Raw genomic sequence first — 22,898 nt, forward strand, 5'->3', positions numbered from 1 at the left:
CCCGCCGTGGCCGTGGCCCCTGCCCGCCAGCCCCCGCCCCCAGAGGACGAGGAGGAAGAAGCCAACAGCTACGATTCAGATGAAGCAAGTAGGTGGCACTCAGGGGAGGCGTGTTTGGGGAAAGTCACTTCGGGGTGCCGTCCCCAGGGACATAGGAATAGCCCCCCAGTATGCCAAGCCGAATAAGCTGTATTAATCAAGTTATAAAGATACAAGTTCACGTTGCTGAATTCACAAAATGACATCAGCTTTCTGAAGAACAGGTGCTGTGTATTTTTTTTAATGTTTTATTTATTTCTAGGAGAGAGAGAGAGAGAGACAGTGTGAGCAGGGGAGGGTCAGAGAGAGAGGGAGTCACAGACTCTGAAACAGTCTCCAGGCTCTGAGCTGGCAGTCAGCACAGAGCCCGACGCGGGGCTCGAACCCACGAACCGCGAGGTCATGACCCAAGCGAAAGTCGGACGCTCAACCGACTGAGCCACCCAGGCGCCCCGGTGCTGTGTATTTTTTATTGTGATGAAAAACACATAACATCAAAGTTACCCTTTAAATCACTTTATATATATATATATATATATAATTTGTTGCCAAGGTGGCTAACATACAGCGTATACAGTGTGCTCTTGGTCTTGGGGGTAGATTCCCATGTCTCATCGCATGCATCCCAACAAGCACCCTCCTCAGTGCCCAGCACCCATTTCCCCCTCTCCCCCCACCCACCGTGTTTGTTCTCTGCAGTCAAGAATCTCTGAGGTTTGCCTCCCTCTCTGTTTGAAATTTTCTTTTTCATCTAAATCACTTTAAGGGTACAATTCAACTACATTGACAATGCTCAGATGTTCAGTATTTGGTGGGTCCACAGCCAGTCAAGAATTATCACATGACCCAGCATCTCACTTCTACGTGTGTGTGTGCGCGCGCACGTTACTAGTTTCCCAAACTCTTTATTGTGTGTCTTCTCAAAGTAATTGTTTAGCCATAATTTAAAAGTTTCTAGACATTTCCTCTTGCATCCATCCCTTTGGTGATTTATAAAATGCCTGCTCTGTCCCTCTGCCACTCAGACCCGAAGTCCTAGGGACACACACACACACACACACACACACACACACACACACACACGGCACTTGCCCCAGGCGTGTGTGGAGCAGCTGGGGAGGGGGGTGCTTTGTGAGCTGGAGGGAGGCACGGAAGGATACGTGTCTGGATCTAACGTGTGTTGTGGGGGGTTCGGGGCATCCCAAGGGCTCCTGGTCAGGTGGACAGACCGGACCCACTCAGAAGTGGACAGACAGCCACGATCAGTGCATGGTTTGGCCCCACCGCGTCACCTCTCCTTGTTGTAAAATGGGACGCGAATTCCGCCTCCCGCACAGAGCTGAGGGGACAGTACACTCAGCCGCCTCCTGGGAGGTGAACCGGCAGCCATTGTCATTAGATAGTCCAAACATGCAAAAGGAGTAATTATTATTTATGTGGTGTGCACATCAGAAGTAATAATAGTCCACACTTGCTGAGCACTTATTTTTTGCCAGGCACTATTCTAAGTGTGTTCTGTGCACCTGCTCATTGGGTCTTCCCGCTGGGCCTGGGAATAGTTGCCTCTACGATTCCTATTTCACAGACAGTGAAACTGAGTCTCCGCGAGCTGCGGGGACCGGTCCAACCTCACAGGGCCGGTGAGCGGAGGGGCTGCCGGTCAACCGCATCGCTGTAGCAGAGCAGCGAGGTGAAACGGACCGGGATCAAATGTCGGCTGCCGCTTCTGTCCCCGGCGCTGTCCCATGGGTCATGGGTCAGGGAAGGAGGGCGGAGAGGCCCGCCACCACCTTGTGGGGGACGCACTGTTTCCTGCCTTGGAAATGCTCTGCGTCCAGCCCACGTTTCTGCCTTTCTGCAGACCAGTACTTCCACCCAGAGCAGCACCCACCGCGCCTTCCTTCTGCCTTAAGTGTCTCTTCACTGATCTGCCAAGGCTGGACAGGCCCTCTCGGCTTGTATCTGTCCCCCTTACGCCCTGCCCCCGGTGACTTATAACAAGCCTATACCGTATTCAACTATATCCCGCTCACTCCCTCATGCACGCATCCCCGTAGCCGACAAGTGCTTATCAGACACATACCATGTGCCCCAAACTATTCTAGGTGCTAGAGACACCATGGCCAGAAAAGAAAAGGGCAGCCGAGACGTCTAATCTAACGGAACTAACATTCTAGTGGAGAGAAACAGTTAACCTACCCATGAGTTCATTTCAAATAGAGATAGAACGCCAAGAAGGAAATAAAATAGGGCAATGACCACGGGGGTGGCGGCTTTAGATGGAGCGGTCAGCGAGGGCTTCTCTGAGGAGGTGACATTTCAGCTGAGATGTGGATAATGAGAAGACATCAGCCATGTGAGGTTCTAGAGGGAGGGTATCCTAGGCAGAGGTAACAGCAAATGCTCAGACTCATTTATTCCTTTAGCAAGCAAGCGAGCACCGACTGTGTGTCCTGCACTGTGGCCAGTGGGGGCCCAGCAGCGAACAGGACAGCCACGGCCCTTGCCTTCATGGGGCTTTCAATCTAGCGGGATGGGAAGTCATTAACTAGGCAATCGCACACTCGATTAACTGACCATGGGTGGGCTGAGGGCTCCGAGGTAGGGAAGGGTCCGTCAGGACGGCGAGCCCAGAGCAGGGACTGAGGCTTCCTCCCTGCAGGCTCAGCGCCTGGAGCAGCCTGGGCACCTAGTCGGTGCTCAGGAAATGTCTGTTGAATGACTGAATGAATGTTCTCTTGGTTCCTGCCTCTGCTGCCTTCAGCCACCCTGGGTGCCCTGGAGTTCAGTCTCCTCTACGACCAGGACAGCAGCTCCCTGCACTGCGCCATCATAAAAGCCAAGGTGAGGGGTCTAGCTGGGGACCGCTCTGGCACTTCTAGGGGACTCGGGGGCGGCGTGGGTTACCAGGCCTGTCGATCTGTGACAGTGACAGAGATAAGGGGCAGGAATTAGCCACGGCCACTTCCTTTGGAGGACTTTCTTCAGGGGTGGTCTCTGGGGTGGGGGTGGGGGGCGCACTGACCTGTAGCTCCCGGGAGCAGGGGCAGCCGGGCTTCAAGGGCAGAACCAGAATCTGCCCAGCTCCGTCCACAGCGCGGGGAGGGGGCCGCGGCAGAGGCGCTGCCCGGGGAGGCGGTGACAGCCAGACAGCGGACATGCCCCGCCCTCCGACGGCTGCTTCTGCTGATGTGACTGTCAGGCTGGGGCGGCGGCCGGAGTTGGGGACAGGGGGCCTGTTGTCGCAGATGCAAGAACATCTCCCTGCTGCGGGCCCCAGGGGGGCTCCGGACCCCAAGGAAAGCTGGATGATGCCCATGCGGGTCCCAGAAAGTAACTGACGGGCCTGGTCCATGTGGAGGAACAAGCAAGGCTCAGGAAGCAGACCTCCGGCTTCAAATACCAGCTCCACTGCTCCCTAGCTGTGTGGTTTGGGGAAAGTTACTTCACCTCTCTGTGCCTCGGTGTGCCGTTTGTAAATTGGGGTAATAATGTGCCTCTCCCATAAGGATGACTGAGAATTTTCTTTTTATTCTGAGAAGGACAGAGCGTGTGTGAGCAGGGGAAGGAGAGAGAGAGAGAGAGAGAGAAGGAGAATCCCAAGCAGGCTCTACACTGTCAGTACAGAGCCTGATGCAGGGCTTGATCTCACGAACTGTGAGATCATAACCTGAGCAGAAGTCAAAAGCCAGATGCCCAACCGACTGAGCCACCGAGGCATCCCAAGGACGACTGAGTATTAAGCGGAAGGTGGTCACTTATCCCCGTTTGCCCAGGACAGTCCCTGGCCAAGCTAGTTACCTCGCTGTAATAATTAAAAGCTCCCCTTCTCACGTACAAAATGCCCCAGTTTGGGTGATAATGAGACTCAGCCGTGCTTAGTACTACTCTTGATAAGCACACCCACTCCCCTTCTTCAGCAGGCATTTACTTAGCACATATTTTGTTTCAGTCACCATAGCGAGCACTTACAGGCACCCACCCCCAGCCTCTAAGAGCACCGCGAGGTAAGCACATTCATGATCTCATTGCATCTTCCTGGGAATCTCCCAGGTAGGGTTCGTTATTAGCTCCGTTGTACAGATGGGGAAACTGAGTCTCAGAAGGGTAAAGCCCAAGGTCACCCAGCAGGTAGGGATAGAGCTGGATTTGAGTCCAGATGTAATGGTCTAGCTCTACACCCATTCCTGCGTTTTTCAGCTGCAGAAATAGGGGAACCCCACACCATTTCAGCCCCCTCAAGACAGGGCTCCAGAAAACTCACGTGCTCTCGGGCCAGGCTGGTAACGGAGATGAGGAGGGTGCGTGAGATGTTTGGCTGTGGTGGTAACTTTGGTAAACTGGAGTGAGCAGGCCCCAAAGGCGTTCAAATTTGGATTTTAAAAGCATAGTGTCTGCCAGTTTGCAACCTTGGAACTCCAAGAGTCCTTCCAGAAACGTCTGTTGAATACGTTCTCTGTACCAGGCACTGCACTAAATGCTGGCGATCTGAGCGAGCAAGAACTGGCCAGGCCTTCACAGACTCGCTTTGGGGAAACAGCCTAGCATTTTCTGAGGCTTGTACACCCTCCAGGGCTTTCCATAGATTACTTTGTTTCCCTTGGTCTTCACAGCAACCTATGAGAATGGGTCTATCGTCATTCCCATTTTACAGACGGACAAACTAAGGCACAGAGGGATTAAGTGACTTGCCCAGGTCTCAGCCAGGAAGTGGCAGAGCTGGGATTTGAACCAGTGTCATCCAGCTCAAGAGCCTGCGCTCTTACCCACGAGGCTGCTCTGCGAGTGGTCTCCCTTGCACCCACTTCGCAGTACCCTGTCCCCATTGTCCACAGTCATTAGGGCACCCAGAGCTCACCCTCCATAGGGGAGGTCTCATTTCATCCCCCAAGAACTCCATGAACAGGGCCTGCGATCAGCCCCACCGAACAGAGAGAGAAGCAGGTGCGCAGGGGTTAGGGCCATGAGAAGGGACCGTGGGAGCCCAGAGGAGGGACGCCCGCCCAGCCCCGGCCTAGGAAGGGGGACACAGTGTGTCTGGGCCCCAGGAATTTGGGGGTGCTCATATAAACAAGCTCAGTGTAATTCCTGCCCCCAACTCCCTTCCCCCACAGTGTCTCACTTGAGCCTCATTCCAGCCCCGTGAAGGGGGCCAGGCAGACAATGTGATCCCCTATTTATGGATGAAGAAACTGAGGTCTCAGAAATGAGTGCAGGGGCCAGGACTCAAGCCCTCTTTCCCCAGCTTCTCCTCCCCTCCCATCCTTCCTCTTCTGGAACGTCGCTTCCCATCCCAGGAACAGTCCAGCTCTGAGCCGGCAGCCACTGTGGGCCAGGCTCTGTCCCCAGCATGTTACTGGTATAACTGTGTTTAGGTTTTACCACTCCATGAAGCAGATCCTGTTATCCCATTTGACAGGCGAGGGAAATGAGGCTCAGAGAGGCTAAGGAACTTGCCTAAACTCACACAGCTGGGAAGTGACAGGGCCAGGCTTCAAACCCTGCCTGCCCGATTCCGGTGTTCTTCCCAAGAGACTTCGTTTCCCTTCTCTCTCTTTGGAAGAGGAAGCACACGGGTGGGCCGCTGGGCAGGACAGATGTCAGGGGCCGCGTCCATTGCCGATGATAGTTGAGCGCCAGGCCCCCCAAGGCCCTCATGCTGCTGTCTTTTCTCTTGCAGGGACTGAAGCCCATGGACTCCAATGGCTTGGCTGATCCTTACGTTAAGCTGCACCTCCTGCCGGGAGCCAGCAAGGTACCATATGGCCTGGGCCTCTCGGCAGGCGGGGCACATGGGCCCTGGCAGGCACCCGAGATTCCCAGCTCAGAGCCTAAAATAGCCTTATCTGGCCCCAAACTCGCCTCCTCCCTGAGCGGCAAGTCCTATCGAGGGGTAAGGGGAGTCATTCCTCCTCAAGGTGCAGGCGCTCTGCCAGCCTCTCCAGCCCAGAAACCTGGGATCCAGGGAGCTGCCGAAGGCCAGCGGGGAAGCAGGTGCCCTGGCTATGCCATCCACCTGCTCAGATACCTTCTGTGGCTCCCCAGTGCCGACCATGGCTCACTTCGCCCGCTCATTTTACGTTCAAAGCCTTCTCCTCTCTTAATGGAAATGAATAGCTCTCTCTGGGCTGTAGGGCTAAGCACTTGAGAAAATGTGCTGTTACTGAGTGAAAGTCCGCATATCCGGAAAGGAAAATGGGGCTAACTCTCCTTCCTTTGGGCCGGTCCACTCAGAGCACAAGGCCAGAAAGGAAAAGGTGCTTTCTTGGATTTTATTTTCTGGTTTGTTGTCTTAATCTGACACGGATGCTCTAGGGCGACTGCACATTCGGTTATGTGATCTTGGGGAAACGCCTGTTAAAAATCTCTGCAAATGTGAAATGTCGCATCACAAAGAGGGCACACGTGCGTGCATTCACACGCATGCTCTCTCTCTCTCTTACCCTTTCTTTGTTTGGATCGAGGAGAGTCCCTCCCCTGGCCGTGGCCAAACTTTGAAGTGTTTGGTCGCTTCTCATTCTAACTCCCCAGTACCCAGTACGTTGCTTCTCCTCGAGAGTCTTTGCTCACTCCTGAATGCAAACTTGCTTTGCCAAAGCGCCCAGTGAGTCATTTACATGTTAGTATGAATTAGATTTGTCACCAGGCCACCTCTTCTGGACATAGTGCATTCTTAGCCTTCTCTCTTCGAGCAAAATGAAAACTCTGCCCCCTAAGGAACTTCAGGCATGGTGGACGCTATTTGGGAAGACAGAAGGAACCATTTCAATCTCTCCAGAAATTGTTTCTTCACTGCCTTTCTGGCCTATAAATCACATTTTTTCTCAAAGGAAGATGTCTCTGCTTTCTAATTTTAATGGAAAGTTCAGAGAGGACCTGGAGCACGGAGGGAGGGGTGGCTCCATGGCCACAGCCCTCACCGGGCAGGGCGTGCCTCACTCACTGAAAGCATGCATTCGGGAACATCTGAGCCCCTGGATACTTGTAAAGGGAGAGGACTCCCATCTTGACCGCCCGCCCATCCCCCGATGGATAGGGATAGGGACTNCCCCCCCCAGGCAGGTGTCTGTCCATCTCTCTGGGCTCTAGTCCAACAAGCTTCGAACAAAAACCCTGCGGAACACCCGGAACCCCGTGTGGAACGAGACGCTCGTCTATCACGGCATCACAGACGAAGACATGCAGAGGAAGACACTCAGGTACTGCGGGGAGGGGGCACGGAGGGGGCGCCGAGGGCTGCCAGGGGCCCCTCTTTAAAATATGTCTGCTTAGTTTTTCCCTTCTTTTCTACTTCTACCAAAACAATATAGTGCTGGTAAAAACTTTTGAAAATACGGAGAAAAAAAAACCTCTTAACATCTTGGTGTCTGGACATTCGGGGTGTGTGTGTGTGTGTGTGTGTGTGTGTGTACTTATGTATGGGTGCAAACATTTCTTCTAAAATTAAGTGTTTATAAAAATGGACCATGCTATTAATTAATTAGCCTCTCTTACTTAACAATATATTGATGCCATTTTATCTTCTTCAGTGTTTTGTTAAACTGCATTTGTAATTATAGAAGTCATGAATGAATACACTTTCCTTGTTTAAAAAAAAAAATGACAGAGAAGGCAATGCTCTTTTTAAATGTTAATCACTCTGCCAGCCGTGTGAGCGTCCACAGCTCCAAACCAGTTTACAACCTATAAAGTACCCCTGCTGCATAGATCTGGAACCTGCCTTTTTTCTTAACAACAGATCTTGAGTTTCAGCCATGATAGGACATTTAGATCTGCCTAATATTTGACTGCTTCAGAGTATTACACAGAACGGCACATTTTAAAAAATGTTTAATAATTTGAGTATCAGGAAGACACAGAAGAGGGGTGCCTGGGTGGCTCCATGGGTTAAGCGTCCAACTTCAGCTCAGGTCATGATCTCACACACAGTTCGTGGGTTCGAGCCCCGTGTCGAGCTCTGTGCTGACAGCTCAGAGCCCGGAGCCCGCTTGGGATTCTGTGTCTCCCTTTCTCTCTGACCCACCCCTGCTCACACTTTGTCTCTCTCTCAAAAATAAATAAACATTACAAAAAATTTGTAAAAAGACACAGAAGAGTGTAGAACATAAAACAAACATCCACAAACTCAATACTCAGGCTTTTAGAAAAATCTTACTATCTTGCTGTATGTGCAGCTTTTTCAATTCTTATTATTTTCAAGAAGTAAAGCACTACAGATGCTTACACACGCCGTCTCCTCCTCTTCCTTCCCTCGCAGGGCTAAACACTGAATTTTATGGATGTCCTTCCCATGCTTTACGCTTCAGCTACATGACTACGTATCTATACACCATGATGGTATTGTCTGGCCTGTTTTTACATTTTATGTAAATGTTTGCCAGTTTATTCAGCCAGTGCCTTGTGGACGGACATTTAGGTTGTTTCCAGCTTCTTTACAAACAGACGAGCACCCTTTATGCCTCCCTGTGTGCACACTCATGTCTCCTTCGGATAGAAACAAAGCAGGGCGCCTGGGTGGCTCAGTTGGGTAAGCATCCGACTTCGGCTCAGGTCATGATCTCACGGTTCATGGGTTTGAGCCCCGCGTTGGGCTCTGTGCTAACAGCTCAGAGCCTGGAGCCTGCTTCGGATTCTGTGTCTCCGTCTCTATCTGACCCTCCCCCACTCATGCTCCGTTTCTCTCTGTCTCAATAATAAATAAACAATTAAAAAAAAAGCGAGCGGGCATTTCCTGCTTCATAGCATCTGTTGTTTTTGTTTTTGTTTTATTTTGCAAATCATATTGCAAATTTGAAAAGCATGCAAAAGCTGCTTTTCAAATTTGGGCTGTTCTGCACACATTCCCACCAGCCACACTGTTAGTTTAAGTAAACATTTTTCTTGCAGGGTAGCATCCACCTAGAAAAATGCACACACAAAAACTGTACGGATTGATGAACTTTTACAAAGGGGACACAGCTGAGATCCGAGAACAGAACGTTCTCAAGACCACAGGCTCCCTACCTCTCCCCCCCGCCCCCCAGCCATTCCTGTAGTGAGGACCCTCCCTCAGGCTATTCTCTATCCTAACTTCTTTTTTTTTTTTTTAATTGTTTTTTTAATGTTTAGCTTTGAGACACAGGGAGGCAGAGCATGAGCAGGGGAGGGGCAGAGAGAGAGGGAGACACAGAATCTGAAGCAGGCTCCAGGCTCCTGGCCATTAGCACAGAGCCTGACGCGGGGCTCAAACTCATGGACCACGAGATCATGACCTGAGCTGAAGTCAGACGCTTAACCGACTGAGCCACCGATCGTCCCTTTTTTTTTAATTAAAAAAAATTTTTTTTTATACAACACTATTTTCCATGCATCCTGTTACATTTTTACGGTCATCTCATAATCTTCTTCAATAGCCCCCCATTATAGAGCGCGCACGTTATTTCTGCTATTTGGTCATTAGAAAGAATACGGTGATGAACATCTTTGTAGTTAAACGACCTGGCACATCTTATGTCTTTGAGGTAAATTCCTAGAACTGGCATTGCTGGGTGGGGCTCATCCATGAGGCTGTTCTGGCCCTTGAGCGCTTTGAACACGGTTCAACAAATGCAGGTGGCGAAGGGGGTCCACCTGACTGCCTCCCATGCCTCAGGGGGACACATCCTTCCTCCCCTCCGGTCTATGTCAGGATGAGTTATTATGCGAGCACTGGTTCCTTTGGCCTCCTGAGGGACCTTTCCATGACCTGCCCTCTCTGCGTCTGCCTGTGTTCTACTCACTGCTGTGCAGAGTGGCTAATGAAGGACTAGATAGTGTTTGAGGGTTTGGAGAGACCTGGATTCACTTCTGGTTCTGCCTCTTACCAGGGAGAGTTGAGTCCAGCTCTCTGGGGGCCGGTCTCCTCTGTAAAGTGGGAAACCCAGATGTCTGCAGGGACGACGAACTGAAAGAGGAGAGGTTAGCTAAGTTGCTGGCTTGACTTTGCAGAAGACGATGCTCCCCTGGCCATAAAGTATATGAAAACGGGGCTCAGCTTTCTTAATCACCGGGGACTATAAATGAAAACTACCAAGAGAGAACCATTGCTCGCTCAGAATGGCGAAACTTAAAGACGGACAAAGTCAAAGTTAGAGACAATGAAGAGTAAACAGAACTTGTATGGCCTGCTGGTGGGGGTGTGATTGGTGGAGCCACCCTGGAAAACTGTCTAGAAAGTTCTACTGAAGTTAAACCTACGTGACTCAGCACTTCCACTCCTTGGACGATGCTCAGTAGAAACATACACATATGCAGACAAAAAGACACAGACATGAGTGTTCGGTAGCAACTTTCTTTCTTTTTTTTTAAAGTTTATTTATTTATTGAGAGAGAGAGAAAGCGAGCATGAGTGGGGGAGGGGCAGAGAGAAAGAGGGAGAAAGAGAATCCCAAGCAGGCTCTGCACTGGCAGCACAGAACCTTTGAGGCGGGTCTCAAACTCACAAACCGTGAGATCATGATCTGAGCAGAAACCAAGAGTCAGATGCTTAACCAACCGAGCCATCCAGATGCCCCCCCCCCTTAAAAAAATTAAAAGTTTATTGTGGCGGCTTTCTTCATAAGAGCTCAAAACTAGAAATGGGTCAAAACCAAACGCCTATCAGTAGCAGAAGTATTGGGGTATCAGTTCACAGTGGAATAGTATATAGCCATGAAAAGGACAAATGACTCTAGATGTAGATGAAGTTCATGACATATTGCTGAGTAAAAGAAACAGAACATTAAAGGATACATACCGGCTGATTGTATTTATTTGAGGGTCCAAAACAAGACAATGAATCTTGCCAGTGGCCAATGTAATGGTTATCTTTGAGGGAGGTCATGACAAGGAGGGACCTTGAGGGTCTTCCGGGAGCCAGAACATTCTATATCTTGAGCTGGGTGATAGTTGCATCAGTGTATCCATATGCAAAAATTCGGCAAGTTGTAAACTTAAGATGTGTACACATTACTGCTTGTGAGTTACACTGTCATAAAGAAGAAGCAAAGTGCCTGGCCTTGTGCTCAATAAATAGGAAATTAAATATTCCAATGCACACGACACATTCCTTGCCAGTGTCAACCACAGCCCTTGGTACTTAGTAGGTGCTCAGTATATGCTCTTCTTTCACTCCCCACCCCTTCTGTGGATCGCAGGATCTCTGTCTGTGACGAAGACAAATTTGGCCATAACGAGTTTATCGGTGAGACCAGATTCTCACTCAAGAAGCTGAAGCCTAACCAGAGAAAGAACTTCAACATCTGTCTGGAGCGAGTGATCCCGGTGAGCGCCTTTGCCCCGAGGGTGCAGCGGGGAGGAAGGGCTGGGAGCCGGGGCCTTCCTCTGGGCCTGCAAAGGTGGTGATAGACCTTCAGGGTGCCCGACAGTAGAGGCGGGAGGGAGATTTCAGGCCAGAACGTCGGGATTGCGTCCTGGTTCTGCAACCTGGGCCCACGTCACTTCTCTGACGTCACATCCCCCTTGGTGAAACCGGGAAGGGCGGTGTGGAGCAGCAGTGTGGCCTCCCTGGGGGCAAAGCCCGGCTCTGCCATTTCCCTGGCCCCTGGCCTCGGCCAACGGTCTGAACAATTCTGAGCCTCAGTTTTTCTAGTCTACAAAATGGGCATCTTAACAGGACCTGCGCCATAGGAGGGTTGCGTGATAGATACTATCAGAACAGAACGTAGGGTCTGATAAGCACTCGTAAATTAATTGTTGTTATTGTGGAAGGGAATGCTGCCTTACCCCCTCGCCGGTCACGAATGAATAAAGCTCCACGCAGGTCACCGGGAGGCAGGTAGCATAGTGCTTAAGAGCTTGAGTCCTGGAGCCAGTAACCCTGGGTCTGAATCTCAGGCTCTGCCACTCACAGTATACTCTGAGCCAAATTATTTAACCTCTTGAGGCCTCAATTTTCTCATCTGTAAAATGGACTAAGGTAGTAAAGTACCGACTTCATAGGGTCTTTTAAGGACTAATGTGAGACTACTTCATGGGGCAGTGGATCTGTTACTGCAAGATACGATGCTCGCCTTGGGAACAAACAGGAACCAAACTGAGGCTTCCAGCTGGAGATCGGAGAATACCAATCTATACCTCGGAATCAACTGGAGGTTTTTACTTTTTTAATTGTTTTTATAGTTCGATGTATTTTAGTAGCAAACTTACAGGAACAGCACAGAAGACTGACAGCATTAAAAACACATAGGACAACTCAGAAAAGTGTAGTGAACGGATGGAATCTACCGTGTGATCAAAATGCCACAAATACCATTCAGCTGCCGTCGATAAGAAATGTCCCTGTTTAAAAAAAGTTCCAAATGAGGGCGCCTGGGTGGCTTAGTCGGTTAAGCGTCTGACTTTCACTTAGGTCATGATCTCGCGGTTTGTGGGTACGAGCCCCGCGTCGGGCTCTGTGCTGACTGCCAGCTCAGAGCCTGGAGCCTGTTTCAGTCTGTGACTCCCTCTCTCTCTGACCCTCCCCTGCTCATGCTGTCTCTCTCTCTCCTAGAAATAAATAAAACATTAAAAAAAATTAAAAAAAAAAATCCAAATGCCAGCATTATCCAGAAAAATGTAACCGGTTTATTTATCATTATTATAAAGTCGAACCTGCTGAATCGTGCTCCTTGAAACATTTTAACTGGCATTAATGCTTTAGGTCTCCGCATTTATATTAAAAATTCACACACAAATGAAAATGGGAAAACTGTTAATACCTGATTTCTGTCCCCTGTTTTTCCCTTGCAATCATAAACTCAGGTAACTTTTGATTCAAATAGGGAAAAAATACTGAACGTTTAGAACGACCAGTAGCAGGAAGAAGAGAAAAAAAAAATTCTTTAAGGTTTATATATTTTTGATAGAAAGAGTGCAGGCATGAGCAGCGGAGGGGCAGAGAGAGAAACCCAAAGCAGGATCCGCGCTGTCAGAACCAAGCCCCGCAAGGGGCTCAAACTCACCGACCTTGAGATCATGATCTGGAATCAAGAGTCAGGTGCTTAACCGACTGAGCCACCGAGGCACCTCCAAATGGTACCCATCGTAGTGGATTCTTAAGCACCTTCCCCACCTGGGCAGTGCGCCAGCGGGATGTCTACTGGCACAATGTTGCATGTTTGGCATAAAGAACACACATATTGGCATCTTCTAGGGGGCCCAGCACAGAGGCCGCGCTGCCTCCCGCACAGTACCAATAGCTGCACTCTGAAGCGCAGATCTGTTTTGAGGTCCTGGGCAATGTCTCGCGCCAATGCTGGAAAGGAAGTTTGCGGATCAGAAGTTCAGTGGACTTCTGATAACCTCTGATTTCGCCCAATGCCACAGCGTCAGGCCTGTAACGACGAGGTTTCTTCACTCTCCAGTAGAGGGCGCACTTCTGCAAGCCGCTTTTGTAGCCTGTGGCTTCCTTGCCGCTTTCCCGGTCCATTTGCGAGCAGTCTGCTTTGCATGAGCCCCGGCACAGAGGCCTCCTCCCTTACCCGCCTTCCCCTACGGCTGGAGCACGGCTGGAGGTAGCGAGCGATGCTGGCGCATCAGAGGCTGCAGACACAGTTCTCAACTGGAGATTTCTAAACTGGGGCTTAAACCGCATTTTAAACCAGAACTGAAACTGATTTGTGGGGACCTCTCTGGAGATCCTGACTTAGGGAGGTAGGGCGGGACCCAGCAATCTGTATTTATAGAGATAATCCAACCTGCCCATTTTACCTATGGGCCACCTGGGGCCCACAGAGGGGAGCGAGCTGCCAAGGATATGCCGCAAGGCGGTGGCTGTGCTCTTGGGCACCGGCCGGAGCCTAGCTCTCCGGCAGCCACCAGTGTGCTGGGCAGTGGGCCGGCTCCCCACAGGGCCGCCGTGGGGGGCAGGAGGGGAAGTCTTGCTGCATCCTCCCACCAGATGGCCAGCCCGAGGATGGAACATCCCGTGCACGGCACCGTGTTTCTATAGTACAGACGAAAGAACAAGACAGAGCAAGGAAAACTGCAAGAAGCAATTTGCCCCAAATGCCAGGTTCCAGATAAATCACTAAAGACAATCCTAAGAGTAAAAAATTTGCGCTGGCTCTTCTCCTGGTAACAGCTAGTTCTTCAGGCCTCCTCTTCCATCTCTCACTGAGTCCAGCTGGTCAGGACAGTGGCCGGGCCCCCACCTGGATTATCAGCCCCTGAGTCTGCCCATCTTCCCATGAGGGACGCAGCCAGCCCCAGAGGCACAAAGGCAGAGTGACAGGCAGGGGCCTGGAGCAGCCACAGGACCCCACTGGTCATCTTCTTTTGCTCTTCGCCCTTAACCTCCCCACCACCAACTACCCCACATGCCTCACCAAGGGCAAGGACCTCGCAAGTGCTGTCCCTCCCGCCTGGACCTCAGTTTTCCTCATCTCTATAGTGGGGAGGTTGGATGTAGGCAGTGGTTTCCACATTGTGTTCCCCAGAGTCCTAGAATCCTACAAAAGGGCCTTAGGAGCCAAGGGGAAGAATACCTGGTGGCTCAGACCTCAAGCCCCCTGTGCCAGTCCTACCAGAGCAGATGAAATCGTATCTGTTTTAGGTATGGGATGCTTTGCCACTTGTTGGCTCTGTGGCCTCGAGCAAGTGGCTTAACCACTCTGACCTTCAGTGTCCTCATCTGTCAAATGGGATAGTAATACAAACCTACATCATAGGCCGGATGTGCGTTAACATGGTCCATCATATGGCTAACATTATGTAAATTTTGTCTAAAAGGAGGAGAGCTGGAATGCCACAGAAGCTTGGAGAACCCACCCTCATGGCTCTGGATGCTAATGGAAGGATGTGGGATTTCTGATCCTTCTCATGTAAGGAGATGAGCCTCACAGACTCATGTTATCTTTCCTTTCTATTTCTTTCCTCTAAGATGAAGCGTGCCGGGACCACTGGCTCAGCCCGAGGCATGGCCCTTTATGAGGAGGAGGTGAGCACTGCATGGGTATTGAAGCCACGGTTGAGGTCTGCCATCTCTCTTTTCTCTCCCTCCCGGCCCCTTCTTTATTCTTTCTCCCAAAACCACTTGCCCATCAGTTTACCATGAGAGAGGCACCCTCGCCTATTAGAACATGAGACCAAATAGATAGCTCCTCCCACCTGGAGCCCCCAAGGCTGAGACAGCCCACCCTCTCACACCCGGGGCACACCCCTGAGTTCCCCGGAAGCTCTGCTGGACAATTCTGCACGACTAGAGCAATGCCACTCCCCCTCCGTGGGGACCTAGGGCAGCCTGGCTGAGGCTGGGGTTGGGCTACCCTCTGTGCCTTCTGCCCAAGTCCCTCACGGGACCCCAGAGACTACAGATGTGAGAAAACTGTTTTACTCCGGCAAATCTGAGCTCAGAGTCAGACTGGAACCAGAGTCCAGCCCCACTTCCAATCACTCGGGGCTCTGTTCTTGTCTAAGTCAGGGCAAAGCCCCTGTGCCTTCACTGCTAGCCCCACTCGCTTGTCCCTGGAGACTGGGGGGCATCTGCTGTCCAAGGTGCTGAACACACAGGGCCGGGCCAGTGCCTCCTACTTTCCACAGTCTCCTCCCTAACGCCAGTCATCCATCCAATTGCCCGGCCCCTCCCCTTTCTAGGCCCATATGCCCTCTTCTTCTACTACAGCAGGTGGAACGCATTGGTGACATAGAGGAACGCGGCAAGATCCTGGTGTCCCTCATGTACAGCACACAGCAGGGAGGCCTCATCGTGGGCATCATACGCTGCGTGCACCTGGCCGCCATGGACGCCAACGGCTACTCAGATCCATTTGTGAAGCTGTGAGTCACTGGGACTGTGAATGGACCCCAGACAGGGTCCTAGGTCCTTGCAAAGGGAGAACAAGAGAGCTTCCTCAAGATGGTTGAACATCGAGGTTCAGAGAAGGGAATGAGCCTGCCCAAGCTCACACAGTGAGATGATGTCCAGAACTGGCTAGAGTGTGAGTTTGGAGTCTCAGAGAGTCAGAGTGGTGTGTCACTCACCCATATGAGGAGTTTTGTGGCTCTGTCCCCTCCAGTGGGAGAGAGGCCTTAACCCCATTTGGAGCTCCCTGGAATCAGCAACAAATCCCGCCAGCAGTTGAGAGCCTCGCCACCAAAGAAGCAATTCCAGCATTTCCCAGGTGCAGTCTGGAAATGCTCTGAGGCCTTAGACTTTTGTTATTCCAGTAAGCTCCACCATGGGGAGTAAGAGAGACGTGTTATCTGTTAAGTCCAGGTCCTATGGAATGATGCTAAGATAGGATCCAACAGACAAAGGCTTCACTACGAGAAATGCCTGAGTAAGGGAAAGCAGGGAGGGGGGTGGGACCCCGTGCGAGAGCGCAGGGGGGAGGTGGAAACCAGTGGAGGCATCCTAGATGCAAGTTCAGCGAGACCATCAGAATCCTCGAGGCCCAAATCAGCGACCAGACGAGTCCCATGTCTCCTAGGAGTGGGCGCTGCCACCTTCCGTCATCAGCTGGGAGCAGGATCTCAGCACGAACGTGGCTGGATTTCCAAGTGCAGCAGCGGGGGCCTAGGTCGGCGATGCTGTCGGTGGAGGTCCACCCAGCGCCTCCTCGTGGCCACCGCTGAACCGGACACGGGGCTCCACTCCCACCTCCCAGCTGCTCACTGTTAACTATCAGCAAGTTACTATATCCTCTCTGAGCTTCAGATTCTTCACTGCTATGGACACAGTAGGTCCACTTAAGTCCAAGAGTAGGTAAGGCATAAGGCTCAAATGAGAAATGTCCCTGGTACAGAAATATTCGGCTACTCTCGATAGAATTCTGCCTTGCCTTGTGGCAGCAAAGTGTGTGTTTCTATCGACACGGTGGAAAGCCTGGGCTCTGGATCCAGATGCCTGGGTTTGAATCTTAGAGCCAGTAGTCTTCAGGATTCTCCAGCTGTGTGACCTTTGGCTAGTGCCTTCACATCTCTGGCCCTCGATGTCCTCATCTGTACAATGGGAAGAGTAATACGGGTCACTAGGTTTTACCCTCCGAGGAGGAGACGCCAAGACGAAATGAGATGTGAAAGAGATGTACTGGTGAACAAGGCTGTAGGGAATTGAGAGGGAGCCAGAGGAAGGCGGTAGGGAAAACAGGCAGGGAGGAGGGGGGACGGGTGGGCAGGAAACGTCATAGATTGCAGTGCAGTTCTGAGGAAGTTTCAGCTCAGGCGATGGGGAATCCTGGAGTGCAAGGTCACTCATTGGAGGTGTCCTGCATCTCCCAAAAATGGGGCCGCCTCCTGGCCCTGCTGGCCCAGGCACTGGCTGGAAGCAGCCTGGGGCAAGCGCGGCCACAGCGAGAACATCGTGGTAAAAATCAGAGTCCAGCAGCTTATCAGTCGGTTTTGGCCCCTGCAGCTGGAGATCCGAGAGACGTGTTTTCATGGGGTCTGGTACGTAGTAAGTGCTCAATAAATATGTAGCATTGTGGTTATAAACCACTACCACCACTACTACTACTCATGGCAGAGAGTGCTTACCCATGTTCCCTCCAGCCTGGGAGACACTCCCTCCCACTGACTACCTTTCATAATCGAAAGAAACGCTCCCCTTAAGGTCATGGCTAAAAACCAGTGTGGACTTTGCTTCAGCTTTTCTTTGAATGAGGAGTTGTTGAACAAAAGAACACACGTGTCCGGGATGAGTTTGATTTCTCGGAGCAATTGGGTTTTATTTTCTCATATGGTCCAATAGAGAAAATTGGCCCAGGGGCTCCTGTCCTGCTCTCCATTACATCCCAGCCACACGCAAGTTGTTTTTCTGAAGTGATTCTCCCTTCCACCCCTTCTCCCATCCATCCAGCCCCTCCAGAAGAAGGAGCGTTGCTGAGGTTGCCGGTAAAATGGCTGCCCTGGTGGCCATCATGGTGAAGCTAACAGGAGGCCGTAATCAGCTTAAGATCAAATAAAGATTTTTAAAATCAGAATTAATTTTATCACTTTAAAATTTTAAAAAAAAATTTAATGTTTTTATTCATTTTTTTCCTCGTTACACATTTTTATTTTATTTATTTTATTTTTTTATAAATAGTTTATTGTCACGTAGGTTTCTGTTTTTATTCATTTTTGAGAGACAGAGACAGAGTGCTAGTGGGGGAGGGGCAGAGAGAGAGGGAGACCCAGAATCCCAAACAGGCTGCAGGCTCCGAGCTGTCAGCACAGAGCCCCACGCGGGGCTCAAACCCACGGACTGTGAGATCACGACCTGAGCTGAAGTTGGACGCTTAACCGACTGAGTCCCCCAGGCGTCCCAATTTTATCTGTATCTTTGCTCAGCCCTTCGTACTTTCAGTTCCCTCTTTGTGTCTCTTCTTTAAAAGTATCCTCGGGGCACCTGGGTGGCTCAGTCGGTCCTGTTTCAGATTCTGTGTCTCCCTCTCTCTCGGCTCCTCTCCCAGTTGTCTCTATGTCTGTCTCTTAAAAATAAACACTAAAAAGTAAAATAAATAGATAAACAAAAGTACCCTCAAGGGCTGTGGGCAGTACTGGCCTCCAGTCATGGACTGAATGAGTCACAGGGGTCGGAGGCACAACATTCAGAAGACAGTCGCTGCCGTGATCGCACTGGGTGGTGACAGGCATGGTGAGCATGGTAGAAGCATAGACCTGTCCAGTCACTATGTCATACACCTGAAACTAGTGGCACATTATGTGTCAACTATACTTCCCGTAACAGTCAACACATAAAATAAATTATCCTCAAAAGCACTTCCGTAAGTGAGAAAAATGAAATGTTTGCCTTCTGTAGAGATTGGGAAACTGAGGCAGGCCACAGCGACACTCGTGTTCAAAGTTGCACAGCTAGTGACAGCTTTAATCAGAATCCGAATATCCCAGCTCTTAAGAGTTGCTGGCCTGTTTTATTTATTTGTCCAGAAGAAATTGGTTGAGCACCTACTAAGTGCCAGGCATCGTGCCTACACTGGGGAAGAGCCCTCTAGGCAGAGGGGATGGTGTGTGTAAAGGCCCTGGGGTGGAAAGGACAGTGACTGGGGCGTGGGGTGAAGAGCATGGCCCAAGGCCGGGCTGCTCTGGAGCACGGACCCAATCATACAGAGCCTGAAAGGCCACATCAAGGATTTTGAATTTTACCCTGAGGTCCAAGGAGAGCCACTGACCAGTGTTGAGCAGGATTTATTATAATCAGATCTGTGTCTTCTCCTTTCTGTCTACACAGTCACCATATCTCCAGGACTTGGGGGCAGTCTAAGGGGTCATAGTGAAACTCCAGGCACCACAGCCCAGGCTTTCAATCTGATCCACTGGGAGAAAGTTCTGGCTAAGAGCACAGAGTCCAGAGACAACAGCTGGCTTGAGTCCCCAGCTGTGTGACTGGAGGCACACGTGCCAGCCTCTCTGGATGCTCCATGTCTTGTATGTAGAACGGTTGGCTACAGTTTCCACTTGTTTGTTTGAGAATTAGATGTACCTAAGGTGCCTAGCGCAGTGCCTGGTAGCTGCTCTAATGCGCATTGGCCATTGTTACTGTTGACTCACTTTCTGATTTGTTCAGTCCACTTATTCTCCTGACACTGGAAGGAGCCTTTGGGGTTATCAAGAGGCTGCCGTTATTCATTAAACTTCATCCACAATAGCATTTCTGTCTCCTCTCAGCTGGCTGAAGCCGGACATGGGAAAGAAAGCCAAACACAAGACTCAAATAAAGAAGAAAACCTTGAATCCTGAATTTAATGAGGTGAGGCTGCCCCATTTTTTGTCACGCTCTGAGACATTTCCTATACGTGAGATAGGAACACGCTCCCTACTAGAATGTTGTAAAGCACATCAAAAAAGCTTTTTCTCACAGATCGACTTGAATTACCTCAAGGTTAGGTAATGAGTTCCTGGTCACGAGAGGGAATCAAGCCTGAGACAAAAGCCTATGGATGAGGACTGTCTTAGGAAGAAGCTGCATTTGAAGAGAGTGAATGAAATCATCTCCAGGGTCTTTACCCATTCGAATAGTTTGTGGTACTGAAATTTGAGGGAATATATAGGGGTAGTGATGCCCTTTACCATCCACCCAGTTGGCACTGCCGTCTCCCTCTCCCTCACCCGCATGTCCATCCTGGGCATCAAGTTCCCCCAAGGCCACTATCTACGTACCCACTGAATGTGCTCCTTCTTGTGGCCTCACTGTTACCTGTCTGGTGCTTCCCGTCTGGACTACTGCAGTAGACTCTTGCCTGACTCCCTTGTGCTTGGCCCATCCTCCAAATGAACATGAGCTTGCTTGCTTGCTTTTTAAATTTTTTTTAAATGTTTATTTATTTTTGAGAGAGAGAGAGAGAGCATGAGCATGAGCAGGGGAGGGGCAGAGAAAGAGGGAGACACAGAATCCGAAGCAGGCTCCAGGCTCTGAGCTGTCAGCACAGAGCCCGATGCGGGGCTCGAACTCGTGAACCGCGAGACCATGACCTGAACGGAAGTCAGAAGCTCAACCGACTGAGCCCCCTGGGTGCCCCTAAACACGTGCTTTCTAAAGAATGAATCCAAATTTGTCATTCCTGTCGCTTAACCCAGCAGTGGCTCCTTGAGTTCTTAATGGGACAGTCAAGCCCTTCCAAACTCACGCCCCAGCCCAGCCCTCTTTCAGCGGGACCCCAACCCTGACTCATGAATTTTGAGGCAGGAACCAGTGACTGCGGTCCTGCCCTACTCTCTCCTGGAGTCTGAACAAGTCACTGAAGAAGAGTCCCAAAGAGCCACTAAGCCTCATTAACAATGGATAAAATATGAAACAAGGCCAGACACCATATCCCATCACAGACTGGCACAAAAAATATTGTAAAATGTTGATACCCGGTGTTGGCGAGCCTGTGGAGAAATGTACACACCATGCGTACACGGACAGACTGGTCCAATTTCCGAAGGGATGTCTGTCAAACTGCTCTACAATTTTTAAAGTTAAATTCCACTTATTTGGGGAACAGGTAATATGATCACATATTTGAAAATTCCAGAAGTACCAAAGGGTATTCTGTCAAAATCCTCCTCCTTTCCCAGCCTCTTTCACCTATTTCTTCCAAAGCAACTATATATTACCTGTTTCCGGAATGTATAAGTATGCAAAACAAATATGCATGTGGCTTGCTTTCTTATTGATCACAAACGGCCTCACAGACTACACCCACTGCTCTCTATCTTAAAATTTTACAGACTCGGAAGGACATTTCTCAGAATTTATCCTAAATAAGTTACCACAGATTTATACAATGACTTAGTTGCAAGTGTGCCTTTTTCTCATATCATTAACAGTGCGGCAAGTTGGAAACAACCCAAATACTCAACCATTCGGCATTGGGTTAAGGAACGGCCGCACAACCATTAAATGAAGCCATTAAAATGGTGATACAGAAAACTATTTGCTAACACGCAAAGCTGGTTTTTATCATTTGTTATAAAATGGGGAAAGAAGGCCCCAATACAGTGTATTTATTTTATAGTTCATATAATAGTCAAATGTTTCATATAATAAATAGTCAAGTGAATATTAACTTTTAAAAACTTGATGTGGTATCCTTGGGTAGTTAGAGTGCAAGCTTTGGTGTTTAGGTTTTATTTTATTTTAGCTTCCTTGTTTGTTTTCATGGCAAGCATGAATGAAGTTTATAGTTAGGCAGAAACGTTACATAAAAGTCAGATTATCTGGAAACCTAAGCCCCCATCCTTCACGTTAGCCTCAGGGCTATGGACTATCCTTAATCTCTAAATGATGGAGTGAAAGGAAAGTCCACTTCAGAAGCTACCAGAATGGAAGGACCGATTTCACGGCCATCTGCCTTCAAGTAAACTTGACCAGGAGCAACCCTGTTCCCCATCAGCCTTCCCATTTCAAACAGAGAGTCATTGAAACGAGAATTACGGGGCTTGAGGGACTTTGTTATACAGAGTGTTTGTTGAAAGGGGATTGTCAGGTGTGGGGTAAAGTCTCCAGCAGATGCCCAGTTCAAGGGCCCTCAGCGCTCAGCCTCTTAGCTTCTGATGCTGAGGGCTCAGGACCCTCTCACTCACCTGTCTTCCTCTGCTGCATCCAGGAGTTCTTCTATGACATCAAACACAGCGACCTGGCGAAGAAGTCCCTGGACATCTCGGTCTGGGACTATGACATCGGAAAATCCAACGATTACATCGGTGAGCGCTCCCAGCTCCCAGCGAGAAGCCCATCCTCCTAGGAGAGAAGAGCCTTACCCAGGCTTCTCTCTGGGAAGGGCGGGGGAGGGGTCAGGGCATTCTTTGTCTTTTGGTGGCCGCGTTGTCCAAACACCGAGTCGGGACCCATGGTGCTGATTTGGGTCCAACTGGGAGACAGTGTCACAGGAAAGGGTTACAAAGCTGGGCAGCTGGGTCCTGATTGGCTACATGCTGCACGAATCACCTTTAGTGGGTAATCAAATCACAGAGGAGGGTGGGGCCTTTGGAAGTGGACGGTGAGGACCCAGAAGTGTCGGTGAGTGGGGAGGTGACCTACAGAAGGTCTTTACATTTGAGGCAATGGAGCTACGACTCGATGCTACAGTAGGGAGCCACGGCAGGTTCCTGAGGAGCCGGTGTGCGGGCAGAGGAGGCCAGCAGCGACAACCACATCGTTTCGACAGCCGTCCGTAGAGAAGGACCCCATGGGGCTGGAGGGTCCCTTCTCAGTGGCAGTTTTCCCCAAATTAGATATTTGGGTCCAGAAGGAGAGCCCCCCCACCTCTCTCCGCCCTGACTGCCTGCCCCTGTCTCCCTACCCCGTCCTCCAGGAGGCTGCCAGTTGGGGATCTCAGCCAAGGGAGAGCGCTTAAAACACTGGTACGAGTGTCTGAAGAACAAGGACAAGAAGATCGAGCGCTGGCACCAGCTGCAGAATGAGAACCATCTGTCAA

The 22,898-nt window shown here is 50.3% G+C and overlaps 1 protein-coding gene across 1 annotated transcript in view; it reads left to right on the top strand.

Annotated features, from left to right (window-relative positions):
- RPH3A (rabphilin 3A) overlaps window positions 1–22,898 on the top strand; it is a 53,866-nt gene that overhangs the window by 28,987 nt on the left and 1,981 nt on the right. The window contains exons 9-18 of the mRNA XM_077747961.1: window positions 1–88; window positions 2,804–2,883; window positions 5,720–5,794; window positions 7,129–7,238; window positions 11,193–11,319; window positions 14,918–14,974; window positions 15,659–15,813; window positions 19,645–19,726; window positions 22,068–22,164; window positions 22,776–22,893. The exon at window positions 1–88 is cut by the window's left edge and continues 146 nt beyond it. Coding sequence (XP_077604087.1) covers window positions 1–88; window positions 2,804–2,883; window positions 5,720–5,794; window positions 7,129–7,238; window positions 11,193–11,319; window positions 14,918–14,974; window positions 15,659–15,813; window positions 19,645–19,726; window positions 22,068–22,164; window positions 22,776–22,893 — 989 coding nt within the window. The remainder of the gene's footprint in view (window positions 89–2,803; window positions 2,884–5,719; window positions 5,795–7,128; window positions 7,239–11,192; window positions 11,320–14,917; window positions 14,975–15,658; window positions 15,814–19,644; window positions 19,727–22,067; window positions 22,165–22,775; window positions 22,894–22,898) is intronic.

This window comes from Crocuta crocuta, unplaced genomic scaffold (assembly GCF_008692635.1).
Source record: "Crocuta crocuta isolate KB4526 unplaced genomic scaffold, BGI_CrCroc_1.0 scaffold29, whole genome shotgun sequence".
Classification (NCBI taxonomy): Eukaryota; Metazoa; Chordata; class Mammalia; order Carnivora; family Hyaenidae; genus Crocuta; species Crocuta crocuta.